The 25,378-nt window shown below is 33.2% G+C and overlaps 1 protein-coding gene across 4 annotated transcripts in view; it reads left to right on the top strand.

Annotated features, from left to right (window-relative positions):
* Positions 1-25,378, top strand: part of Nep2 (M13 family metallopeptidase neprilysin 2) — a 46,105-nt gene that overhangs the window by 5,996 nt on the left and 14,731 nt on the right. The window contains exon 1 of one of the 4 annotated variants that reach the window (XM_034334819.2): positions 10,094-10,408. The exons of 2 other annotated variants lie outside the window; for them this stretch is intronic. In XM_034334819.2, coding sequence (XP_034190710.1) covers positions 10,377-10,408 — 32 coding nt within the window. In that variant the 5' untranslated portion in view covers positions 10,094-10,376. Of the gene's footprint in view, positions 1-10,093; positions 10,409-11,245; positions 11,269-25,378 lie in introns of those variants that run through there. One more of the 4 variants, XM_034334818.2, reaches the window with a different exon arrangement.

Below are 25,378 nucleotides of genomic sequence, written 5' to 3' on the forward strand. Positions count from 1 at the left end.
ATTTCGTTTAAAGCTGTAATTAATTTTTTTCGTAGAAAATACATTGAAATTTAAATTCCTCTTAGTTTAACCACACATGGACTCGGTAAACGAATTTTTATAATAATATTCTTTACTCTATTTTAAATTTAGTGTTATTAATTATTTTGATTAAATAGTGATACTAATTATATTTTGAAAAGTTGTAATTTCACGGTTTACGGAATCAAAAGCTATCAATTTGAATAGGAAAAGGAACGTAAAATGATGAGTCATAGATTCTATGAAATGTGTAATCATCAGTGTGTTAATTAACTACTGATTATATAGTACTTTGATTAAAATTGTGTATCTGTACAGAATCATGTATAAATCTAGGTAAATCACTTTGATTACGTTTCATATTGTAACGATTGTACAGAAGCTTAAGTATTAATTGATTCTGAGGTTTAATAAGCTTCCCTGATATTCCGTTCGAATTTGATGGATTAGAGTGACATTAAATGGATTGAACTATCTATTATCCGAAGCTGATAGATCAATCCGGATTTCTAGCTGTTCCAAACATTTATTGTTAAATCACAGTTTTAGTATGATTTTTAAATTAACCTTTAATTTAATTTTAGTTTATTTTAATTACTTAACACGTTGAATGGGGGTCACCGGCGATCAGCACTGCAAATTACAATAGAGAAATTTTATTTTAAATAATATTGCTATTATATAAATAATGTAAAATAGCAACTAGAAAATTTGAAATTTGAAAATTAATTATTCCTATACTTAATAATTATAACTTTAATACATTACACAACAAATGTCCATTTTCACTGTGGCGGTCAACATATTAAAATGGGTCGTTTCCGACCCTGGCAGGAGTAGGCTTTGGAATCTATGAAGGCTAGTGCGTGAATATGAAAAAGAAAGTTTATTTTGCGAAACTGGCAGAGTTGGAATCGTGCTCGAGAAAGAGATAATCCTTTCGTATAAACACTCGAATCATCGGCGCATTACCGAAACGCGACCGTACATTCATTCCTTCTTGAGCCTTCCTTCAGTCAATACACGAACGGAAAGCCGAATAAACGAAGTTTATTTCCAAATCGGTAATATATTTATACAGATTCAATCCCAGCAATTTTAAGTGTGTGATCAACATATTGAGACAGTAATTAAGATTCATTGTATCGAACTTCCAAAATTAAAAATATTTTCCAGCCATTTTTTAGAGATTAATTTGGATCAAAGATGTTTCAATTCCTTTTTATCAATTTTCAGTAGTCTGATTGAAAGTTAGCAGAATATTCACTTGTAAATCAAATGAGTTTAATGAACTCAAGATTCTTTTTCCGAAGCTTCTGAAAGACCACTTAGCGTTCAATAAACTTAGAGACCGTCTGCTTTTGATCTTTTATTCGGTTAAATAAACTTGCATTCCCTTTGGTACATTTTTAGTAGCTAAAATAATCTTCGATCATGTTACACATTGAAATATGTATATTTAACGACCTATCAATGCTTAACAAAAAATCTGAAACTAATAAATCATATTCTTTTTCCAATAAAAAATTGTTGATCCAATTAATCATTCAACTAATCCCTTTCATGAGGAACGAAGCGTATCTTGAATATCTCAAATAAAACAAAGAAAATTCAAAATTACCTTGTTTGAAATCTAGATCTTCGTTTAGAAGACAGAAATCAACAATTAAATCGGATATCCAGATTAATAATTTTTTCTCTTTAGCTGCAACACTGAAAAGACTATCGTGTGCAATTGGGACGATAGGGTAGATCTTATTACATGGTAAAATAATGGTGTATCGTTATCGTGGCACTTAATGATCGAAAAAGGTGAGGCATAGTTTCGAAGGAAAGAAGAATACCTGGGGCCGATCCCCGATAAAACGGTCACTGGGACCCAAGCCTAACGGGATAACCTCGATAAACTTTGGTTGGTACGGTGTCGTGAAGCCACTCCTAGCAATGCTGATGGTACGTCTCCGTATACGTATCTTAACGTGCATAAACTAGACGTCCATAATAATCTAACCGGGTATAATCGACCCGATTTGACTTATTCCACTCGACTAACTTCCGATGATAGCGCAAAAACGATCACCTAGAGCGAAATCGCGTAACGTAGCAGTTAATTATCGTTTATTTTTCATTGATCCTTTTAACATCGTGTATCTTCTTATCAGTCACTTATCCTTCCTCGAGGCAATTACACAACAGCTGTTTACAAACGAGCAAGAAAAGAAAATGGAAGAAATAGAAATTGGCTTTAACATAACTTATTTTAATTCCTCTACCACTGGGCTATAGTGAATTTTGCATTTAATTAAAATTCTTTTTCTTATTTCAAAGAAACACGAATTACGTATTACTCTTCAAGTTCCTCGTAATTTTTTCAAATTTTAATCAATTCACTGTTATGGAAATGTGTTCTTCTAAGACTGAAAAACCTCGATAACCATAAAACCATTTTGTAGGATTAATTCAATAAATTCGGACAGCTCTGAAAGCCCATCGACTGTTCCACGCAGACGACACTTTACTCGTCGTTTGCGTACCGGTTCAGAATTGCAATGGGTACATGGTTATGAATGTTAACGAGGTTTGAATCAACAGGATTCAAGCGGTTGAACATTCCAGATCGCGAGGATCCTCCGTATCTTACGATCTGTTCCCTCTTCAGATCCTTGTCCGATAAGCTGTTCAAAAGTGGAACGTCGACTCTGTTAACACGTTCCGAGCAAACGAAGCGATGCTCGCAACTGTTACGCAAAAAGTCTTCGTAAAACGTAGCTTCCTGTTATCAGCGTGCTTCATAGGTGAGCGACTCCTATTTCCCGTAGCTAATTACGTTACACGAGCCCGACGTTCGCAGCCTTTAATTTTCTACGATTCCGTGCCATGTACACGTCGAGTCGCGTGCAACGATTATAACTGTATCTCGAGTCGTCTGGACTTCTCGCTTCGAATTGCATTCGATGCATCCTGTTGATTGCCACGCGATCTTTCCTTGGTTGCACTCCTGCGAGACGTTGCGTTTGCGTTTAGAGATAAAAGAAGAAACTCGGGTGTGAATGACTGCAATTGATTGGATATCATCGATCTAGAGCAGGCTCGAGTAGAATACGTGCACTCCTTGAGTGCAGCATAGGCTGCATCGATAGTTAACCCTCTTACTACTCGTAAATTTTTATATTTGTCGCTTGGTGCAATATGAATAAAGTCAAGATATTAGCATTTGAATTTCTGAGACAGAAGCTTCTGAGATTTCAACTCATTTTTGGAAAATTATGACATTGGCACTTCTGCACGCAGCCACAGATATTAATCCTTTATGCCAAAAATCATACTCGTATCATTTTATATGAAATTGTCTAACTCGGTATTCGAACGTAAATAAAATAACTTTGCTCAGAAAATTTTATTTGTAACGGGAAATCTTCTAGCATAGGAGTTTTTGTTTTTGATGGTTATATGAAAATTTCTATTGCATCTGCATAAAGATACAGGCTCTCTACGTGGTCGTAGTTTGATGGTGAACATGATTGTGGAGACAAGTTTTCTTACGTAGATTGCGAGTAAAATGTCTAACAGATTACAGATAGGTCCTTCTTGCGACACCTTTCCACATAATGGCTTCTACGACAATTTAGATTTAACTGACACCAGGCTCGTTTTAACGGTAATCGTGATCTTCAGCCGACATATGTCCAGAGAGAACTTTCTTTTCCATTTTATGTTGGATTACATAAAAGAATTCGTCCAGCTGCAATAGCTACATAACATCGTGTTGTAAATTTTATCTAGTTGTTTTTATGATTACGAGAATCGGATTGAGATAAAAAAAAAGCAGTGAAGGGGTTAATCTTACATTTGATCATTAATGTGATATTTTAGTCGTGAATGTCTTCATTATTTTAGTCCAAATATGGACTTTTAGAGATCTTACGAAAAACTAGTTATACAATAACAATTACTATAATAATCGACACTTCTTAATGAAAAAAATAAATTTTTAACAGTATTACTATTATATTAATGATATGAGGCAGCAATTTGAAAGCTTAAATGTATAAGTTAATTACTCGAGTCTTCATTAAGAAAGGTTTCAATATATCGGACTACATATATCTATTAGGTGTACAAATTAATCCTGTGCCTTTTTTTTTTGCTTTTTAATTAGACCTTTTTTTACTGTGGCACTCAATATGGTAAAGATTTTATCTTGGGATTATTATTAAATTTTTCTACGTATTTTCCAAACAATCCAATAGATATTTTCCTATCTTCTCTCATTGACAGGGTCTGAATACTGATTGAATTCTTCTACAATACACACATGGTGTATCATTGATTTCAAGTGTATTAAAATCTACGATTCGTATCGATCATCCTTGTCATCTGGTTCTAAGTTTGAAATTTATATCATGACACGAACACAATCGTAGTAACGAGAGAATGAAGAAAGGGCATCATCAACTTTGATTTTCGATCCCTCACAAATGTAACTAACTCCAAGTTCTTGTATAACATCTTCAGGCAACAACCTGGAACCAACCTTTTCTTCTTTTTTATTTCATTCCCATGGCCATTAACGTGGCGTGTCAAGCAATAATCGATGGGATTTCTTTAATTACCACCGACACACTTCTTGGATCGTGGTTCACCGACCTTACTCCAGTTCGACTTCTTCGTCCTCGGCACGTCAGTTGCGTTCAATCGAGATATCGAGTTGCAGAACGGTCGCAAGAATCGCGATTCGTAGCATGAAATCCATAACGGTAGTGCCGATCGACCTTAGCCATTGTTGCGAATCTATTGCCAGCGCAATCGATAAGCTAATCAATGAATTGCTCGAAAGAGGAGCTTATTATTGACGCTGGCCTCGATTGAAGCCAGTTATCGCAACGATGTTGTTATTATTTTCTGTTTCAAATAACGGTACGGTCGTTATCGAGCAATAACGTAACAGGTTGTGCGTAGTTCGATCGTTGGATCTGATTGAATTATAAAGTTGATTCAAAGGATCATTTCATTTTTCTCCGCCAAGTTTTATTTATCTTGACTAGATTCATTTGCGTAGCTGGGATTTATAGGGAGGAGTGGATCAGATCCCCGAGTAATTTCAGAATTTTTAAACCTTAAGATTTCGACGAGGTTTTGAAAATTTGGAATTTTTTAATTTTGGAATTCTGAAATTCTTCAATTCTGGAATTCTGAAATTTTCTAACTTTTAAATTCTGGATTCTAAAATTTTGGAGTATTAAAATTTTTGAATATCGAGGGTCCAGTCCGCATTTTCGTAGTGGGAGGAGGTCAGGTCACAGGCAACGAGTTAACTCGTCATTCCCAGTTGAAAGAATAAATAGAAAACAAAAGAAAATTACAAGAGTGATTCTGTGAAATCCACAGCTATCAAACCCTAAGTCTCAAATGAATACTAAAATTACAACGAAGAGTGTTCGGCTAAAAAAAGCAACAAGGACTTATGCATCAATTTAATATAATATCAATGCTTTCGTTTCTGTTTTTTAAAACGGTTCTTATCTGCCTTTGTGGGTAGAATAATAGGCAAGCTATTCAGGTTAATGTGAGCATTAAAATACATTTTTTCTTCTACCATGATTTCGTTTCCACTCTTGTAGATGATAAGGTAACGCGTGGACTTCTAATCACGGGTTTCACGCTGTAAAGAACAATTTCTGCGAATTAGGAAAAGAAGGCGAAGGTCGAATAGATCAGCAGGTACGATCGTGGGAAGAAAATTCCAAGGCGTTGCCTTGACACCGTGTTATCTTAGATACTTGGTACATACTTTCTTTAATAATACGACAATAATTACGCGCGTTTTATGTACATATATCAACGTGTTATCGTAAGACAGATACAGCGTTACGTTTGCTGTCAAATTCAATTGATAACTTTCTCATTGGTGTCACTGACATTCTTTTTTGGTAACATTTACGTGTTGAATCGTACGAGAAGCTTTAATGATAAGAAAAACATAGTATTGAAGTTCTTTCATTATTTCATTTTTAACTTCTTCATTTTGATGCTGGAAAATTCCAGCAGGTACTGTATTATACTTATTTACATTTATATATTTATTAACTTGATCAATAAACTCATCAGTGACGTAATAATATTAATTAGTATTAAATGTAAGAATCAATTGGGTGCCTTTAACGTTACGATTTCTTGATTAGTGTTTTAAATTTGAATATTTTCCCGTGCTTTTGAAAAGTGATGCGGGAATATGATAACAATAAAGATTATTTCAATAATTAGAGTTATTACAATTTTTAAAAAAATGATTATTTATTTAAAAAGAGAGAAAAGGCACAGAATTAATTTGTTCTCAAATTTGGATCACCTTATTTAATGAAACATTTTTAACATGTTTCATTTATTATCTTACAAAATTACTGTAATCTTAAAGCTACTTTTAATTTTCTTTAACTTTTTGTTTTGCAGTTTTGATTAAAAAGTAACACGTTTCAATTTCTCTTTCAAACAACCATTATAACACAGAGTAAAAGTAATAAAAGTTTTTTTTCTTATTTTCTAACGTGTTCCATTTTACATCCCCCTTTAATGACACCTGCGTACACGTGTAACTTCTAATTGTAAGGTGTATAGAAATTTACTCTCTGCTTCAGATTCACTTCTCAAAGGAATCATCCATTCCATTTACTTTTTGTATCCAAGTACACTGAATCATTTTCCAAGATACAAATCACGATCCCATAATAACACATGATCGTTAGGTCAGATGGAAAATGATCAAAAAATGATAAGTCAGTAAAGCAGAGCGGAGCCAATAAAGATTGATAAAATTCATAATGATGTAGAATCTCGGGTCATGTTCACTAGGATGCGTTGTATTAATGGAACATTTTTTTATGAAACTTTTCCAAGAAACGATTTTCGTCGACAAAAGACTGGTGGGTAAAGAGAAAAAGAAGCTGAGATAGTCCGAATTCTATTTGACTTGCATGAACAATATGCTAATCGGTAGACTAAGTTTAGCCAACAATGCTGTCCTCCAGGTTGTTCGCAATTTTTCTTTCCTCGTGTGAGGGCTGAACCAATGTCAATGCACGGTGTCCTTCGTTGACATTGCATCCTTCAATCCGTCAGAGAAATAGAAGATATAATTCCGCTTGAGATCTTGACGCCTTGATAGTAGCGCATTTCATATACGTTGCATTAAAAATTTTACAATTGCAATTAATATGTGATAGGATATATAAAATTAACACGTTGACTGCCACGTCATTCATATGTGGATGATGTTTAAATTTCTATAGGAATTCTTTGACTAATTTAATTAGGAATTCTTTAACTTATTTAATTAGGAATATTCGTGTTAGGTACTTGGAATCATGGATAATGGATGCAACGATTATTGAAAGAAAGTAATGTTGCTATTACGTGTCAATCAAGCATTTCAATTGTTCAGTGGTCGGTTAAAATACAGGTTGATACTTGAATCGAAACGGCTACATATCTACCCTATGTAGGTTGAAGCCCTACAGAGTTTCGAAGCTGTTTCTGGGACAGTAGTTTTAAAGTTTGCGCGCGATAGTTTTGAAGCACGAAGCTAGAAGACTAACGTCGGTTTCTAGAACTTCTGGAAACTCGGCCAAACTTACGCATTGCACTTTCCACGTAGTTACACGGTGGACGTTAACAAATGAGTCTCACCGGGGATGTCGGTGAAGGGTAACTTCTGAAAGAAATCGATTTTCATTTCCCGCCAAACAAATAGCGCTCTCGAGTAATCCATTAATCCAGGAAATTCTGCAATTTTTTAATTCCAAAGTTGTAAAATTTTGGAATTTTTTAATTTAAAAATGGCGAATGATCCACGTTTATTAAGAAGGGTCAGCCTACATTTTTGGGGTCGAAGTAACGCCGACGGTCTAAATTTCATTTTAAAATTAATTTTCCTTCTTATTTTTTATATTCCATGCTATTTCTTTAAATATACACAAATTTTTCATTCGGAAAATTCAATGTCTAAATTTAGTAAATGCATGGTTAAGTAAATTTGATAAATGTAGGATCACAACTGATACATTTAATACATTACATGTATTAAGTTCAGCTAAGGTGTGTCAAGAATATTCGCAATGATACAATAAAGCGGATGCTCTTAGACTACTTAACAAAGGTTATTTCGTAAGGGTTATCTCTGTTCCTTTCATGATTGATTCGTTTAAAGAACGATTGAAGCTAATCGATTATATATCGTTCATTTATTGTTCCTCGCAGCTGGTTGAAACCAGTTCCTTCTTTTAATCTCTTGCAATTTGCGTTTGAATACTTTTCGTGAAGGAAATCATGTGATTGCATATATTCATTAATATACATTAAAATATGCATTGTGTAATTTTTTACAATCCAAACTTTGTTAGATATAACAGTATGTATAAAATATTTAAATGAAATTAGATTAATACATAAATCTGTAAAAGTATTAAGTCTTCCCGTATTCGGTATTTGGCATTCGATATTCGATATTTGATATTCTGTATCCAGTATTCAAAATTCATTATTCAAGTAATACTTTTTGTAGCTTGCCTAATTATTAAACATAGCTGAGTTATCAGCCACTTTTCATTAAAAAGTTTCAGATGATTAATTCACTTGCTTACAATGAGTGATATCATTTTTTATGCGATAACCTAACATGAATTTCAGATGTTACGTGTCAGTTATAGAAAATAAATTTGTAGTATAAAAGGAATAGCCGTATTCTTTGCGAAGCTTCAAATTGCATCCACGTGCGCATTACGCATCGACGTTCATCGGGGGAAAATAAATGTTTCCGTGATGTATAGTAATCTCAATGTCGACCATGCAGAGGAAGAGAACAATTTTTTTTTCGATGCTTCGGAAATCACTGATGTACACAAAGTATCATGGTTTCATATCGAACAAAAGAGTAAGAAGAGAAATCTATGTATTTACAAATCGTTTAAACGATTTGATAACAAGGAAGACAGCACGATAGCGTTCAGTGAGCTTAACAATAGATCATAGAAATAAAGAGAAATTTGTAGAGATCATAAGCACGTGATTGGTTAAACTTGTGAAGAGCATACAATTTGCTAACATAAAAGTTAATGTTAAAATTACAATACAGGGACTGAGTTTTCTAAAAGTATTAAAAATATAATATTATTTCTTAAGGAGTAAATAATAAATAAATAGGAAAAGTAGATAATAAATTTACAAAATATTCCAATGATTTATTAATGCAGATTTTGAGAAATTACAAATATTCTTATCCATAGCATGTTTTAATCAGTTCCATGTACTCTTACCATAATCATTAACATGACGTAAATTAATTGTAAAATTTTATGGAATAATACAATAGAGAAAGAAAAATGAAGTTCATCGAATTCAAACCACCAATTAAATATCCATCAATTAATATCCAATTAACAAGTGCTTCGAGTCACTTTCATAAAAGAAATAAAGATGACAAAAGTAATAACCTTCTAATAACTTCTGGATAATAAAACCTCCAACGTGCCAAGATACTAAATGGAGAAAGGCAAAAAAGCATCCACAAATTTACGTTTAAACAGACTGTTAACACGAAGAAAAAAAAGTGCTCAGATTTCATTTGACTGTGTCCACAGAGATGCTCCACATTCGATCCTCAAACAAGAATTACAAATAGAAGAGGTCAGCCTTTCGATACTTCAAAGATCATGAAAAAGAAAGAAGAGAATGATATACAATACCATCGCTGTTCCCAATTTCTAAACTACGAAGGAAGAATTGAATTAACAAGTCTACAGATATTTTTGAAAAGTTTTGTAACAGTATAAGTATACTCTACGAATGTTCTTGATCGCACATCGCGCCTCTTGATTTCTTCTTCCCGAAATGATCCATGCGGGCGTCGAGACGGATGTTTTGGGTGCGAATCACCCAATTTTCTGGCAAATCGGTTAGACGGTTTCCAGGAGTGCGGAAAAAGGAAGAAGACAGCATCGAAAAGTGGAGGGACAGAATGGGAACGAGAAAGAGACAACGAGAGAAGTGGGAGTGGACGCTTATATACGAGGAGAGACGCGCGTGTTCCTTCAGTCCGGCGCCAACAGCCCAAACCGATTCATATCCGGACCCTGAAGAAAATAACAAAAAAAAAAAACTCTTTTTCGTTTCACAAATCAACGTGTTTTGACGAGAAAAAAAAGTTACAAACTTCCTTCGTATCAGACATACAGGATCCGTGTGAATCGCGTCGGCTGTAAGACAATTTTTCAAAAAAATCAGTGGCGGAAGACTATTTAAAAAGACAAAAGTGTTTGTGGTAATGTGTCAGTGAAATAGTTTGACAGTCGATTGAAGACAGAATGACAAACAGCATGAAGCAGACTGTTATAAAGTGAGTTTTTGCTGCATATTAAAAATTTCCTAACTATGAATGAAAGGTCTGATAGAACGCAAGTTGGTTGATTCATAAATGAACTGCATTCGATAGGGATCGTGATAAGACAGATAGACGATTTCTTGATAATGATTTTTCAGATATCATTCGATCGTAAATATCTTTACTTTTATCCATGGTACTTGTTGAAGATTTAATTTTGATTGATTTTATTAATTACTAATTATTAGACAAAATTTAATTCTCATCTTTGTTCAATTAATGAAATATTTTTGTTGAATTTTTGGAAAAAGAATTGTATTCATTTATCCATAAATGTATCTATAAAAATAAAAGTTAAAAAGATTTCTACATTAATTTTAATTTAAAATTTATGCGAGATAGTAAGTGACAAGTTTATTTGAAAAATAAAATTGTATGCTGAGTAACTGCAATTATAATGTTAAGCTAAAATATTAACAAAAGAAATAATTGAATTTTACTTTTTCAAAAATTCAATAAATATGTCCAATTAAATTTTTTCCAATAATTAGTAATTATTCACTTCTTTTGACATGTTTCTTACTTATTTTTATTCGTACTTTGAATTTTTCATGTGACGTATTGGCAAAGTTACATAAGTCCGCTAAAAACTAGTCAAGCTCGGTAAAACCTGGTAATTTGAATCAGGACTGAGAAATTATCTCGTTATACCGGATGAAAGCGTCTTATCATTGATAAGAATCGAAGTGATATTAGCCGATTCGATTATTATCAGTACGAGTGCACAGTTATTACTGTTCGGTTAAGATCTTCTGCAAAAATATGCAATGTAAATTATACACATGTTTGCTGGTTCGAACGAATCAAATGACTTCGTAAGTAACTTCAGAAATTCTCACAAATTCAACGTCCTTAGACTGACAAACGAGTGTAAATATAAAAACAGATTAACACGTTGACTGACGTATCGCTGTCTGACACTTCAAATGTAATATATAATCTAATAATTAATAGAAAAAAGGTGAACAAAAATTTTCAACAACATTATTGTTAAATTATTGAGAGCATAAATTTAAAAATTAATTGTCCAAATCTATAATAATTAAAATTTCAATACGTCTGACTACTGATATCAATTTTCACAGTGGCAGTGAACGTTTTATTATGACTTCGAGATGTTCCTTCAGTTTATTCAACGTCGAATTTTTGCCGCCAAAATCAACATACCACATCGCGACATTCGTTTACAATTCAAGATTACATTCGCTTAAAAATGCCTGCGTTAATTATTGAAAAAAATTCCGAATATGCCAGATTATCTCTCCTCATAAATCCATTGCGTCTTCTTCGTTGATCAATCGTTTGTCATACCTTGGATACTTATTTCGTTAATCGCTTATTATTCGAATAACAATGTTCTTTATCGCGTAAAATCCTCGAATAACGTTGCAGACAGTAACGATTCTGGCAAATGAAGATAATGGTAGATAATGGTTGATAATGATCAAAAGGCTATGCGTTAAAGAGTTACAAACCCACCGAGCAACGATAATATTCCTTTTATGTATTTCTTAACAATTGCACAGCCAATATATGCTTATTATCATGTTACGTATTCATCAATTAACCCCCTTGTATCCATAGAAGAATAATAGAAATCTTACGCACTCCGATTTGTTTTTACAAATTTATTTGTACTTTTAACAAATCTTATGTATTGTTTTCGTAATACTTCATTAGGTAATTTTTTATTTAATTAGATAATTAATTGTAAGAAAATTTCCTTATAATCGACGATGGACTTCTATGGAAATTCAAAAAGTCGTTTAGAATAACGCGGTAACGAACGTGTCAAAGTGTAATTTTAATTTATAAATTTTAGTTATTTTACACATTCTGGACAATTTACTTCTAACACACATTGGTACACAATACGTGCATAAACATCCGCAGTTTATTGATATTATAATTTATTTAGCGAGGTATTTCGTCAGTGAATACGGAGTTAATTCGTCTTGATTTAATATATTAGATAAACAAAGGATCATTCTTTTTGCACGAGAGAAATCTCGTGATTTCAATGCAAGCCTGATCCTCTCGGTGATAAAACACGCTAATCCAGGCGTTGATGTTACGCGTCTGACTGTCTGGCCGTATTATCAAGAGCACGATATTTTTCAAGGACCCAGAGGCGGACTGGGACTTACATTTTTATCGAAAGATTACTAACATCCCTTGTAGAATACGAGCCCTAATTTTAATTAACCCTTGAACAACGGCATTTTTAGAGGAATAGTATAAAATTTAAAAAATGAAAATAATATGAAATACAAAATTAAATTAAAGTTGGATCTCTCTCCATGGTCCGCCGTCCGAGAAATAATTAGTCCCCGTATCCTTACTGACCCCCTCCCCCCCGGGAAGTTTTCCGAATCGCCAATATCCAATCCACCCCTGTAAGGACCTCTTCAAATTTACTCGAAGAATTTCGAAGATAATTTAGGTTTAACTTTCTCATCCACACGATTCACAAGCTTTTTTTTTAAAATACTCACATTAACTAGAACCCAGAATGTGATTCTTATCTGTTACAAAAAATACCTGTGTTCTTAATGAAGCTATAATTTTTTTCTCAGCTTCTTCTAGTCACTAATTCGAATCAGCTGGTCGCTAATTCTACTGCACTTCCTGACCAACGAAACCAATTAACAACTGGTTACTAACGATCTTACGTAGAAAGGAAAATGCTGCAGTTTTTTTTTTTGAAGGTCTAGATCTTATCGATCTATGCAATTTCCTTTATAATAAATTCTTTAATGAGTAAGATATCGTTGAATTGTGTTTTTCCTTAGAAATATGTAACTGTTCTAAGAAATTTTACATTGCAAAATTATAAGTTTAAAAAGTTGATGCCTTGATGATTACATATTTAATAGAATCTATGACTCTTGTAATTTTATATGCCTTATATATACTTAATAGGAGTTCGTAAGTAGAATTATATTTAAAAGTTTCATTTAAAAGTGATTAATTTTTAAATTGTAATTCAGATAAAAATGAAATGTTTTAGAGCTTTTATAATATACTATACATCACAAAATTACCAAATTTTCAGATTGATAAATAAAATAATTTTCCTTGCAATAATCTACTTTCCAACGCAGGTGTTACTGTTTTCTATTGCCGTTTTTTAATTTCTATTTAAAATAAAATACTAACGCTTTACTTCGCACGACTATAATTACTGATCGTCTGGTAAGTGACTGTAATTGTCTTTAGTAACGAACAGATTAATCGATTGTTTTTTAGTAATCGTCTATTGTCTTTAGTAATCGATTGCGTCGAAAATTTGTTTTGAAGCCGAGTTTATAAGCATGACACGTATGTATTACGAGAAGAGGAAATGAACGGCGAACGTTCGCGGCATTGATCGCGCTGATCAAGCTTTAAACTCGACGACTCGCGGTGAAAGTTTCACGCTCGAGCATATTAACTTTGTCTCGGAAATTTGCAAAGATCATTCTCATGATAGCGCCGACATTAACATTTAACGATGAACCCGTTCACGATTTCTACTTGATTAAAAATTGAAACTTATCTACAATTTTTATTAATAGTAGTATTGTGAATTTTCTTAATCAGTGATAAATAAAAGAAATTTGAAGAAAGTTTAAAAAATTTAAAAACTTTATTTTCATGTCTGTACAATGTATCATTTATAAATAAAAAGGAATGTTTTATTACTATCATACGAAGTTGCTCAAATATTCCAACAAATAAAAACTTGTTTTAAATTTCTTATCATTCGATAAGGAAATTTTTGCACAGAAAATTTCACATCTCGTTGCTTTATCTTTTCTGCTGCACGTTTCGTGTAATGCACTTTATCGCTTCCTTAACACGTTCGTGATACACTATCTGGATTCTTTCTTCAAGTTCCTTGTGTGGTCGATTCTTAAATCATTTTTACAAACAATCGTGACAGCCTTGTGTTACTTCTCGTCGATTGCACAACATTCCCTCTCCTGTTCCCTTCTATTAGTTCTGCGTTTCTCTTCCATGTTCGGGCATCGCTGGACAAGAAATTAACACTTGAAATTTCCTTTCAAAAGATTTTCCCGCTAATTAAACCGAACACGTGGTTTTATCGTTACGTTGTACCGGTCAGTGGTACCATTGACATAATGGGGGCTTGTCCTCCTTAAAGATGTGAAATGACCCCCTCATTATTCGAAGGTTCCAAGGTTCTTGGATTCTAAGATTCTAAAATTCTAAAATTCTAAAATTCCAAGATTCTAAAGTTCTAAAATTCTAAAATTCTAAGATTCTAAAATTCTAAAACCCCAATATTTCCAAATTCCAAAATTCTAAACCTACCCCATCCTAGTTACACCAATGATGACCCCCCACGGCAGTCATTCTCCTAAAGTCCGACTTCATTAACGCTCGTATCTCCAATCATTGTTGATTAGATTCCTATACACATTTTCGCAACTTTAAAATATACATTATATAATGGTAAATACGCTTTCTCATTGTACGTTTATTTAACTATTTATGTAAGAGTTTCTCAATCATTTTTCTTCCGTTTTCAAACTCTTATAAACGGTGCCAGATCAGTTAACTTCAGTTTTCTTTTAGATTATTTATTTTTCGACCACTTCTACCGTTTACTACATTTGCGATCATGATTATTATACTTCCATTTGTATAACCTTGTTACAAAAAATAATACGTTTTCGTGATAATGTTAATACAACTACAATTTCTTTCTTTCTGGTCAATGTTGAACATATTTTACGTTTTCCTTTATCATATACAGCTTCTTGGATAAACAGTTACAATAATTGCTGAAAATTTATAAAGATAGCCTAAAGAATAGATTATCCAAGAAATCGTGCATTGAAAGGAAATAAATTCTTAGGAAATAAACTTAAGATTATTTAAACTCTAATTATTTTTTTGTACAAGACTGAAATTTTATTAAAAAAGTTCAATTAAAAACACATCGTGCTATAGTTACTCAATTAAATCGTTCCCATTGTATTCGCAGCCTAACAATGCTCATTTACGGCAAATTCAATGAGCATTATCAATCGTTCCCTTTATTAACCGAACGTCATTGTGTCAAAGAAAAGTGCATTTGCACACAATGCAAAGAGCAGTTACTTTAAAATAAATCTCATTTTCACCTTTTTTTCACTTTCTCCACATTTCAATCTGATGAATTCCCTTTTACGTACTTCATTTAATGGCTAGTGAAAATCACTTGCAAGAAATGTAATTAAAAGATAATCAAATTCTTTTCTATAAGCAGATGAGATCTAATTAGCATAGTTTTTTTTCTAGGAGATTTCCTTTTATTTAAACTTAATTGTTTCTAAGCTCTAAACTATTTCTTATTGCTATTATTATTCTTCCAATGTCTGGGTCATCGTTGACTCGTCAAAGACTGTTCGATAATACAAAATTTCTAACGTCGACGATGGACGATCGTAGATAAAATAGAACGAGTCATTATGTCGTGGCACTAATTATACCGAGTTACTGCTTTTACACCGTATCTGCACCTGACGATATTACGCTGTTAACGATACCTGTAACGCACGTTTATTGTACGTCCATAAACGACGTCAACAATATTCTCTGCTTCGTCGGTAACTTCATAGTAAACGGTTTAATTAAATTCGTTACTATCTAATAAACTGTGACGCCGGCTAAACTCGCAGGTTTCCTTCATCAACCATAACTTCTTTTATACGTGCATTGTGTGCGCAGCGAACGGAGCGAGATAATTAACTCATTTTTACCATGTTTCTAATCGAAAATTTAAGTGCTTAAAAAAATAATAACTAAAGAATTAAAAAGTCCGTGGTTTTCAATTTTAAATTTGCAATTAATTCTTTATTATTTAACGTCGCATCTACCGCGAGATCATTAGCGACGACGATAGGATTAGTCTCATATCTTGTTAAACATATTTATTGTGTTACGAATGTGATCCTGGTCTGTGAGGGCTGTGTCTGGTCGTATGTTGCATTTTTGCATTTGTAGATTTGTTGCTCTACATTTATATGGCATATGGCCAGTCGTTAGCGATTGGTTTTGACATAGGTTGCAGTGCGGAGGTTTTTTTTTTTCACGATTTATTCTGGATTGGACAATTTTCATCCTGGATAGCATTGTCTTTTCTTTTCTGTTCAGATTTTTGTCTGGTTGATAGAAATGTTTAATTACATTGTGGGTTCTTGTTCTCTTAGTTGTGATCCATGTATTGTTCCATTCGTCTTTTATAGCTGTTTTTATGTAATTTGTAATATCTTGACGAGGAACTGGGGTAATTGGTTTAGATAGTGGGAGGGTTGCAGCTTCTTTACTTGCAGTATCGGCTAATTCATTTCCCGATATTGCATAATGAATTCGTTTATGTTTAATTTTAATTGTAGTTCAATTAATTAAATTTCAAATTGTAATTAAATAAAAATCTAATGTTTAATGTGGAAAAAATAAACATTCTTTTTTAATTCAAAAGGAATAATACAAGAATATTTGTTTCGTTTCTATTACATCGTTTTCTTTAAATAAGACTGCGATCTATTACTTTGAAATACAAGTCGTGTGATTATGCACTTTTTCGATGATATAGAAAAATCTGGTGTTTGACGTGTAATCTGTGGAAAATTTATATCTCGTGATTCTTTGTACACTTATTCTTGGAATAAGAGTATAGGGAAAAAATTAGAACCAGGAAAACTGATTTATCAAATCTACGAATTTTTAATGGGATAAATTAATTTATTCTGTCAATTTTATTTTGCAGCAGATCACATAATTTTTTACTTTTCTTTTAATTGAAGAAACTAAATTTTTTAACGGGACAGTAAGTATTATTAGACATAAAAGAAATCTTTAAACGCTTAAAAACTGTTGTAATTCGAGAAACTCCTTTGAAAAAGAAAATAGAACGAGAGAAACTCGAACGATTTTTCGTCCAAATTTTTGCCTGAAACTCGTAACAGAGGAAGTGAAAGCGACATGCTCAATTTCCTCCCGAGTGACCAACTCAAGGGAAGCAAAGATGCATGTTGCACTTTGTGCATCGAATGAATTATGAAAGTCGCGACACGATTTTGCAAGCAATTTGCGCGATTCCTCGCGAATTGAAGGATAATAAAACAATGGTACGCGTGCTGATGCACCATATAAATATTTTCATCCAACCGCGGTAACACGCTGAGTGCATGTTGAATTTTGAAATCAATTTCGATCGCCTCGATCAAAACAAACTGGATATAAAACAAATTTTCTCTTTTCGCTTTGTTTTCTAAACTACCGAGTTCAAAGTGTATATTTTATATAAGTTATATTTTATCAAAAGTCAAATATGCTTTTACAACAAACTGTAATTTATCATTTTATTAGCTTAAGATGCAAATTTTCAATTATTTCATATTATATTGTGTATAATATTTTTAATTTATAATAATTTCGTGGTAAAAACAGGAAATAAGTGTAATTTGAATCGATGTTAATTTATAATGAAAAACCAGTCTAATGCATGAGAAAATATTTCAAAGGGTTCAAGTTTTCTACCCAAGCCTGATTTGTCACAATGCTATACTTGTCTTACTTTCTCTTTATTCATACATATTCCATAAGGTGCCAGTGTAATAAAACCGATAATAATAGCGTTATTGTTACACACGTGTTTGAATGCAGCGTCATATGCATCTGACAAGAATACAGATGAAAAGCAGCACAAAGGAGAGAGATCTTTGTGAAAGTTTATAAATTTAAAACTTAAATCTTTTCGTTGTTTAATATCACATTGGTGTATCAAAATTTTTCTCTCAAAAATCTACAGTTCTCTTCTTAAAATAAAATAGTTTCATTTACATATATACATTTCACATATTCTAAATCATTTATTTCATTTTTCTAAACGTACCATATAATTTGCATGCCTTCTGCAAGTTCTAGTATGTCATATGTACATAAATATCCATAATTTATGCAATAACTGTTTTAAATTAGCAAAAGAAATTTTAAAACCTAACAATATGAATCAAATTACTTAAAAATTTGAGTTGAGCAGATGAATACCTGTTGTATTTTCAAGCAATTTACACACAATACGCCCAGCAAAAAAAGGAAAAAGAAATATGAATTATTATTCTTGTCTCTGCAACATGATTATAACTGAAACGCGAGGACATTATTCGTTTGCATACTTGCTTGTGCATAACCGGTTGTGTTCACCGACAGATCATTGTCTTATTAAGCACACTTCTTTCATTTCTGCATAAAAGGCGAGTTACTTTCTACAGGAAGTGACTGTTCCACATAGTCCTACAAAATGACTGACCGATCGTGCAAGCACATTTATACTATCATGACAGACTTCAACTCTATTATTTATTTTGCAACGTTTCGACCATAATGATGACGCTTTTTTTAGATTCATTAAAGCAATAAATCTCTGATTGCAATCTGGAATTTATAATTAGAAAATTGTGCAATTAATAATCAGGATGACCAGTAAATTCATTGCATGTCCATATTTCTTTTTTATAAAATCATCAATTAATTTGAAATGATACATACGTTTGTATCTCATTATTTATAATATAAAAATAACTCTGTAATTATACAATATATCTCAATAAATATTTTAATATAAGATTCATCTATGAAATGCTAATTAGTTATAGATTTTAAGCAAAAATGACTCGACTTTTCAGTCACTTTTAACACTAGAACAACTGGTGACTGACGTATACCTACGTATACATATGTATACCTAGCAAAATGACTTGTTTTTCAAATTAATAAGTCATTATGTCTCTTATTTCATCGCGATCGGTACATGCCTTACAGAGTATACATATGTATATACATAGAAACAGTAGAGAATCGGCGACTGCATGCTGACTCATACACAGGTAGAGACACGTAGGCATACAGGGTGATCCTCTCGCTACGCTACCCAAAGGAAGTGCCGCCACAATAGAATGTAGAAGTCGACATCCCATTTCTGTCATCGCTTACTTGACCGAGGTGGCCCCTGCAGCGAAGACGACTGTGTGCGTGAAAATGTGTTAAGAAAATATTCTGTTTTCCGCAGTGCTTAAATGGGACTTTTCTGCTCATTACACACATTTTCACGCACACAGCCGTCTTCGCTGCAGGGGTCAAGTAAGCGATGACAGAAATGGGATGTCGACTTCTACATTTTATTGTGGCGGCACTTCCTTTGGGTAGCGTAGCGAGAGGATCACCCTGTATGTACGTAGAATTCAATGAAGTAGTAACAATAGTTTTTCACGAATATCTCGGAAACTAAAGCTTTCCGTTAATTATACATAAGGAAAAAGTTGTTCAGAATCATGCCCCCGATAACATATTAAAAGGTCATTGAAATCGTCCAATCTTGAGATTAAAACCTTCATGCATTTTGCAATAACAATGAAAAAATGAAAAATTTTTTTTTTAATGAGACCAATCGGAAGACATACCCTACAAGATGCAAAAGGTTTCGTTCCGATTGGTCCATCCATCTCGAAGTAATCGGTGAACACACACAGGAAAAAAAAAATACATACTGATCGAATTGAGTAACCTCCTCCTTTTCGAAGTCGGTTCAAAAATGACTCATCTCGGTATATGGAGGTATACTGTATAAAATTTTACATCAAAAAGCAAACGCAAAAGCAAAGGTCATACAAAATTTTAGAAAACAAAATATACTGAAAATGAATAATGATTATAAGAAATACCAAATAAGTCATTTTGACTCCCTTGGTAGATTAAAAAATTAACATTTGAAAGTTGTTTGAGCAGTGTTATCCTATCGCTTCCTATTTCTTTTCGTCGTACCTCTTCCGCGATAAGCATTTGCAGTCACCTTGTAACCGCGAAAAAATAATGTCTGACGGAAGTAGGTGTTTCTCAAAGGTGGCCATCGAATTTTTATTCAACAAGGCGAGGTTGTTTCGTTTCCTTATCGCGTACACCTCGAAGAACACGCGTGTTCCAAGCGAACGCGAACGAGGTCCAACAGTTTTACAAATTCCTGTTAAATAGGTCGGTCGAGAAACCCGGATCAGGACGAATTCATTGGAAACCGAGACGAGCACCGGCGTGGCCTGTTGGACTTCTTTCTTAATATTTCTTAAAACGCAAGGACCTTGCCGCACACCCACGTGTGACTTATTTAATAAGAAAATTGAATGAAACCGCGACGCAAAAATGACTTATACGGAATCTTCGTTACCGCGAACGTCCGTTTACGCATGAAACTAGAAAATTGAGGAAACGTTTTCACATTAAGTGGCGCGCTATGTAAGAACTTGGAATCAAAGAGTCGATTTAACGGTCTGAACGCTGGTAATTCGCGGAAATGAAACACGATCGCGTAATTTGTGATAATTGGAAGTTGTAATTCATTTGTCCGAATTCAAAGGATGAAGATCATGATCTTGATATTGAAAGAATGAACTAAAACTGCGAAGACACGCAAGGTGGAAGTAATTCAAATAATTGTTAGTTCAAATTTGAACAAAAATTCGAAAGAGGGTCAAAGGATTGTTCAATATTTTTCAAATTATAATTAGCGTGATTCGATGCAAACATAATTAAATGAATTCAATGAATCGTGTGTTTGAATACTTGGTAAGGAAAAATGATGAAGAAACCAAGGGAAGGTCAAGTGGTCTGATGGACACGTATAAGGGACACGATTCGTTTATTATGCGGATCACGATCGTATTATGCCATTTCAATTCGAGACGGTTTCGCGGTCGCGTTTCTTATTCGACGATCTCGAGATAGAAAGGGAACGAAACATCGTGTTATTTTAACATAATGAATACTACATTTCGATCAACCGTGTCCCGTATTCGTGACTTTGATTTGCAATTTTTCGTACCTTAACCTCTTAACTTAAAAGCGCGAGAATACTCGGGATTTTAATTTTTACATAAACTTAAAAGCCCGAGAATATTAGGGATTTTAATCTTGAAATAAACTTAAAAGCCCGAGAATACTCGTCTATCTTGACAATATTCTGTTTAGAAATTTAAACCCCGGAGAAATTCGTTGCGTCTAGAGAATGCTACTTTGGTCGGTTTCACAGCTACTTGAAGCCCTCTATCGGCCAGCTGTAGTTAAGGTTAGTTTTGAAAGAGATTCAACTAAAATATTCGGGCCTAAGACATTTTATTCTATGTGAAGTTATTTTTTAAAAGCTTCGAGTATACTCGGGGTTTTAATACAACCTTTTTTCAACATTCTCTAATTACCCTTTAAGTGAATAATTTATCAAATTACTGTTTGCAATAACCTATAATCATATCAAAGTTTAAAATTCAGTAATAAAAGGAATTAGAAATTTTGGACACACTTTTACAAAATAATTGTTAAGTTAAGAGGTTAATCTTCATACGAGATGATAAGATCAAGGATTAATTAAAAACACCATGAAAATAAATATCTTGATGAAACATGAACAAAACATTTATATTCTTCATCGTTGCACTTGAAAAGATCGAACCTTATCCCGAATAAGATCGCTGAACATTAAATCAAATGCTTGGATAATTTCAATCTAAACCATCAGTGTACGTTCGATCCATTTATGCTTCTTCTTCCAAGGTGGAATAAAATTTCCAGGAATCTGAATCGAAGAGCTTCTACCCGTTTCTGCATGAGATTAGTTGGTGTTCGTTTACATCGTTTCAGTAACGCGACGTTTTGCAACGAAGCACGATTGCCTGGTCAGTGATGCGACAAATTCGGAATCGACCAGGCCCTAATTCCGTCGTACTGAGGGCAGGTGGTGCGAAATTAGGGTTGACTTACCCTTTTGCCGCTTCAACGATGATTAATGTTGTAGTTGAACGTGAAACTCATAAAACATTTCCCATACTTTCAATAGCTTTTCCTGTAAAAACCCTTCTCTGTTATCCTTTTTCAATTTATGTTTGATGCGAGAAAACTTTTGTTCAAAATTAATAACTATACTTTTTTTAATATTTATTTCTCATGAAAATTTGAAGACAATCAACCAAACGAAATTCTTCAAAAATATTTTTACAACACTTTGCGTGCACGCTTGGAAAGATTCAAGTTTTCTCGAATCATCGTTGAGTGAAATTCCTTGGAAACCGCGATAGAAGGATCGTGCGATCGTGATTGCTTATACGTTTATCGATCGAAAGATCCACGATCTCTCGCTGGTGTTGGTCGATTGTTTCGCTGTTCGAGCAGGCGAACACAAGTGTGTCAGGGTGATCGTTGCCGAGTTCTCGCATCTCGCATCGGTCACGCTCGATTTCGTAGCGCGCTTAATGGCACGGAAATTCGATCGTCTCGTGGAAATGGGTTTTCGTGCGAGCTATCGACGCAAAAGTTCCCTAGGAACGAGTTTTCCTTGACCGACTGGTCGACCCGCATTTAGCTTTCCCGCGACCGCTCAGCTGGCCATTGACTTGGGCCAACTGCAACTGCGGTGCATCGCGTCCCGATGCATGTTTGTCCCTGGACGAGGTCAATATACCCGAGTTACACCGCGTCGCGAACTTTATTGCTCTACTGTCTGCATTATGGACAGCGATAAATAAAAATTACCTTTATTGTATGTACGATTTTTTAACCCGTTCGTTACTGCCGTTCAGTTGCAAATTTATGGATCATTACTTTTATTTTTTATAATAATATAATTTCAAACCATGCACATGGTTTTCTATTGTTATATATTATTTATCAGATTATATCAGCGCAAAATTGATCCCACTTTTTGAATTTTTTTTAAATTGTACCGCTAAGGATCTTTCTATATTTTATTAGTTTCTTTACTTTTTGCATTTTGGAGTTAACCTATTTGGCAAATTACCATTCTATAAATACAGCGACATTGTTGGTGTGTTTCTATTTCTAGTTAGCCGTGATTAGAGTTCAGAACGGATATATCTGTTTCTAATGTAAATGGGTTAATGATAACGTTGATTGCCGTGTGAATGACTGCAAGGTGAAAGAAGAAAGTGGAAACCACTTTTATTGACATACTTATCACTGATTTCCATTATACATACAAACGAAAGCTTATATTTTAATGTACATTTCACGAATTAATTCAGTGTGATTAGTTTTCGTATAATTCGATCATTTAACACGATAATTAACAAATGAACGTTGACCTAAGATTGTTAATAATTATAAAAAAAATTTTGATAAGACTTTACGATGATATTAAGAGAAACAATTTCTGATACATTGCTCTTTTCGATATTAAAATTGTTAAATAGTTATCGTATATTATAAATGATTGCAAGTTATGTAATCATGAGAAATTGATTACCGAAGCGTTAACTGTGACAGATAACACGAAATAGTAATGTACGTAAGAATATTTATCTATTTTCGCAATGGACATAATGAATTATGAATTAATTAATATGTTGCACTTATTGTTACACGAAGAGGAGAATTCAATTACGCTACGAGACTTAATCTTCAAAATTACGGTATTTAACAACCTTTACAGTAAGAAATACAGTATTAAAAACTATAATTAGCGTGCTCGTGGTGGCTCGTTATCTTTACGTACGTTGATTGCGTCGAGAAGATACATCTATGCAGAGACTTCTACAGGTTTAAAGACGTTGCGCAATTTTTTTTTTTTATTTATGTTTACAATGTTCTTTTTAGTTCTGTAGGTTGTAGATCTATTATTCTTCGCTTCATTATGCGACAGTCAGTGTTTAGTTTCCTTTGACTACAGGTAACAAGCTGGACCTGGTTAGCCTTGGACCATACTTTGTCGATGAACACTACTATGATCGTGTGATCTATCAGATAAAGATCTATTGAAAACACGTGCAACTCTATTCATTTCAATATATTATTCAGTCTATGCTGCTTACATTTATTTTTTTCATACAGAGTGTCTTAAAAAGGTAGAAATAATCCAAAAGCTGCACTTCTTCACGTTAAAATAAATTAATCATTCTTTTACCATTTTGTTATTCGTGGCATTGTTTTTGAAACATGAACAACAAAAATAAGGTATAATAATATGTACGAAATTATTAGATCATTTCATGAATCATTAGACACATCATTCTTTGACATATTACTTGCCATATTGAAAATGGAAATGGTTAATTAGATACGTTGAAATTCTAATTATTAGGGATATTTATAATCATTAACTTTCAAATTTTAATATTGACAGAGAAAGAGTAGTAATAAAAAGACATAAAGAAATGAGATTTGATATGAGCAGTGCAATGAATATTCTTAAATAGATTTCACAAGCGAGGTGTATAGAAACACAGGAAACTATCTATTAGTTGTGTCAGTTCACGGTTGGTCGACGATTCGAGTTAGTTTTCACTATCGAAAGGTAATCGAGTTCTACAGGACAGCGATCTAAAAAAGTTCATCGAGACTGGTTTCAACATTCAACGCGTTCGTTTCGTTGCTGTTATTTGTTGAAAGAAAAACAGCAAACCGCTAGCTCTACCTTACACTCTAGTAAATCGTGATCTTACGTTGTACACGATAAAAAGATGATTGAAAATTTTCATAAATATCGTAACTATCTTTTTACATGCCACTCGATTCTTCTTTTTTAATTAATAGACTTATTAGACACACTTTGTTCTGCAAAGAACTTTAGGCATGTGTCTAAAAATATTAAATTATAACCATTAATTGTTATAGAAAATCGTGGTTGTGCTATTCATTAAATAATATAAATATTATAGCATTACTATTAATATTACTGTTAGTATTAGCACTAGTTTATAATATTTCTTCTATTCACGACCGATTTTCGTTACACTTTCGTCTCTTTTTGATTTTAACATTAAATTAAAATTTCTTTTAATTTGTAAAATTCTCTCTCGTTTTATTTGGAAGAATTTAACGAATAATTGTTCTTAACGACGCCGATCAGTAACACCTGAAACACCTTCGGAAGCT

The sequence above is a fragment of the Osmia lignaria genome, chromosome 14, assembly GCF_051020975.1.
Source record: "Osmia lignaria lignaria isolate PbOS001 chromosome 14, iyOsmLign1, whole genome shotgun sequence".
NCBI classification, from domain to species: domain Eukaryota; kingdom Metazoa; phylum Arthropoda; class Insecta; order Hymenoptera; family Megachilidae; genus Osmia; species Osmia lignaria.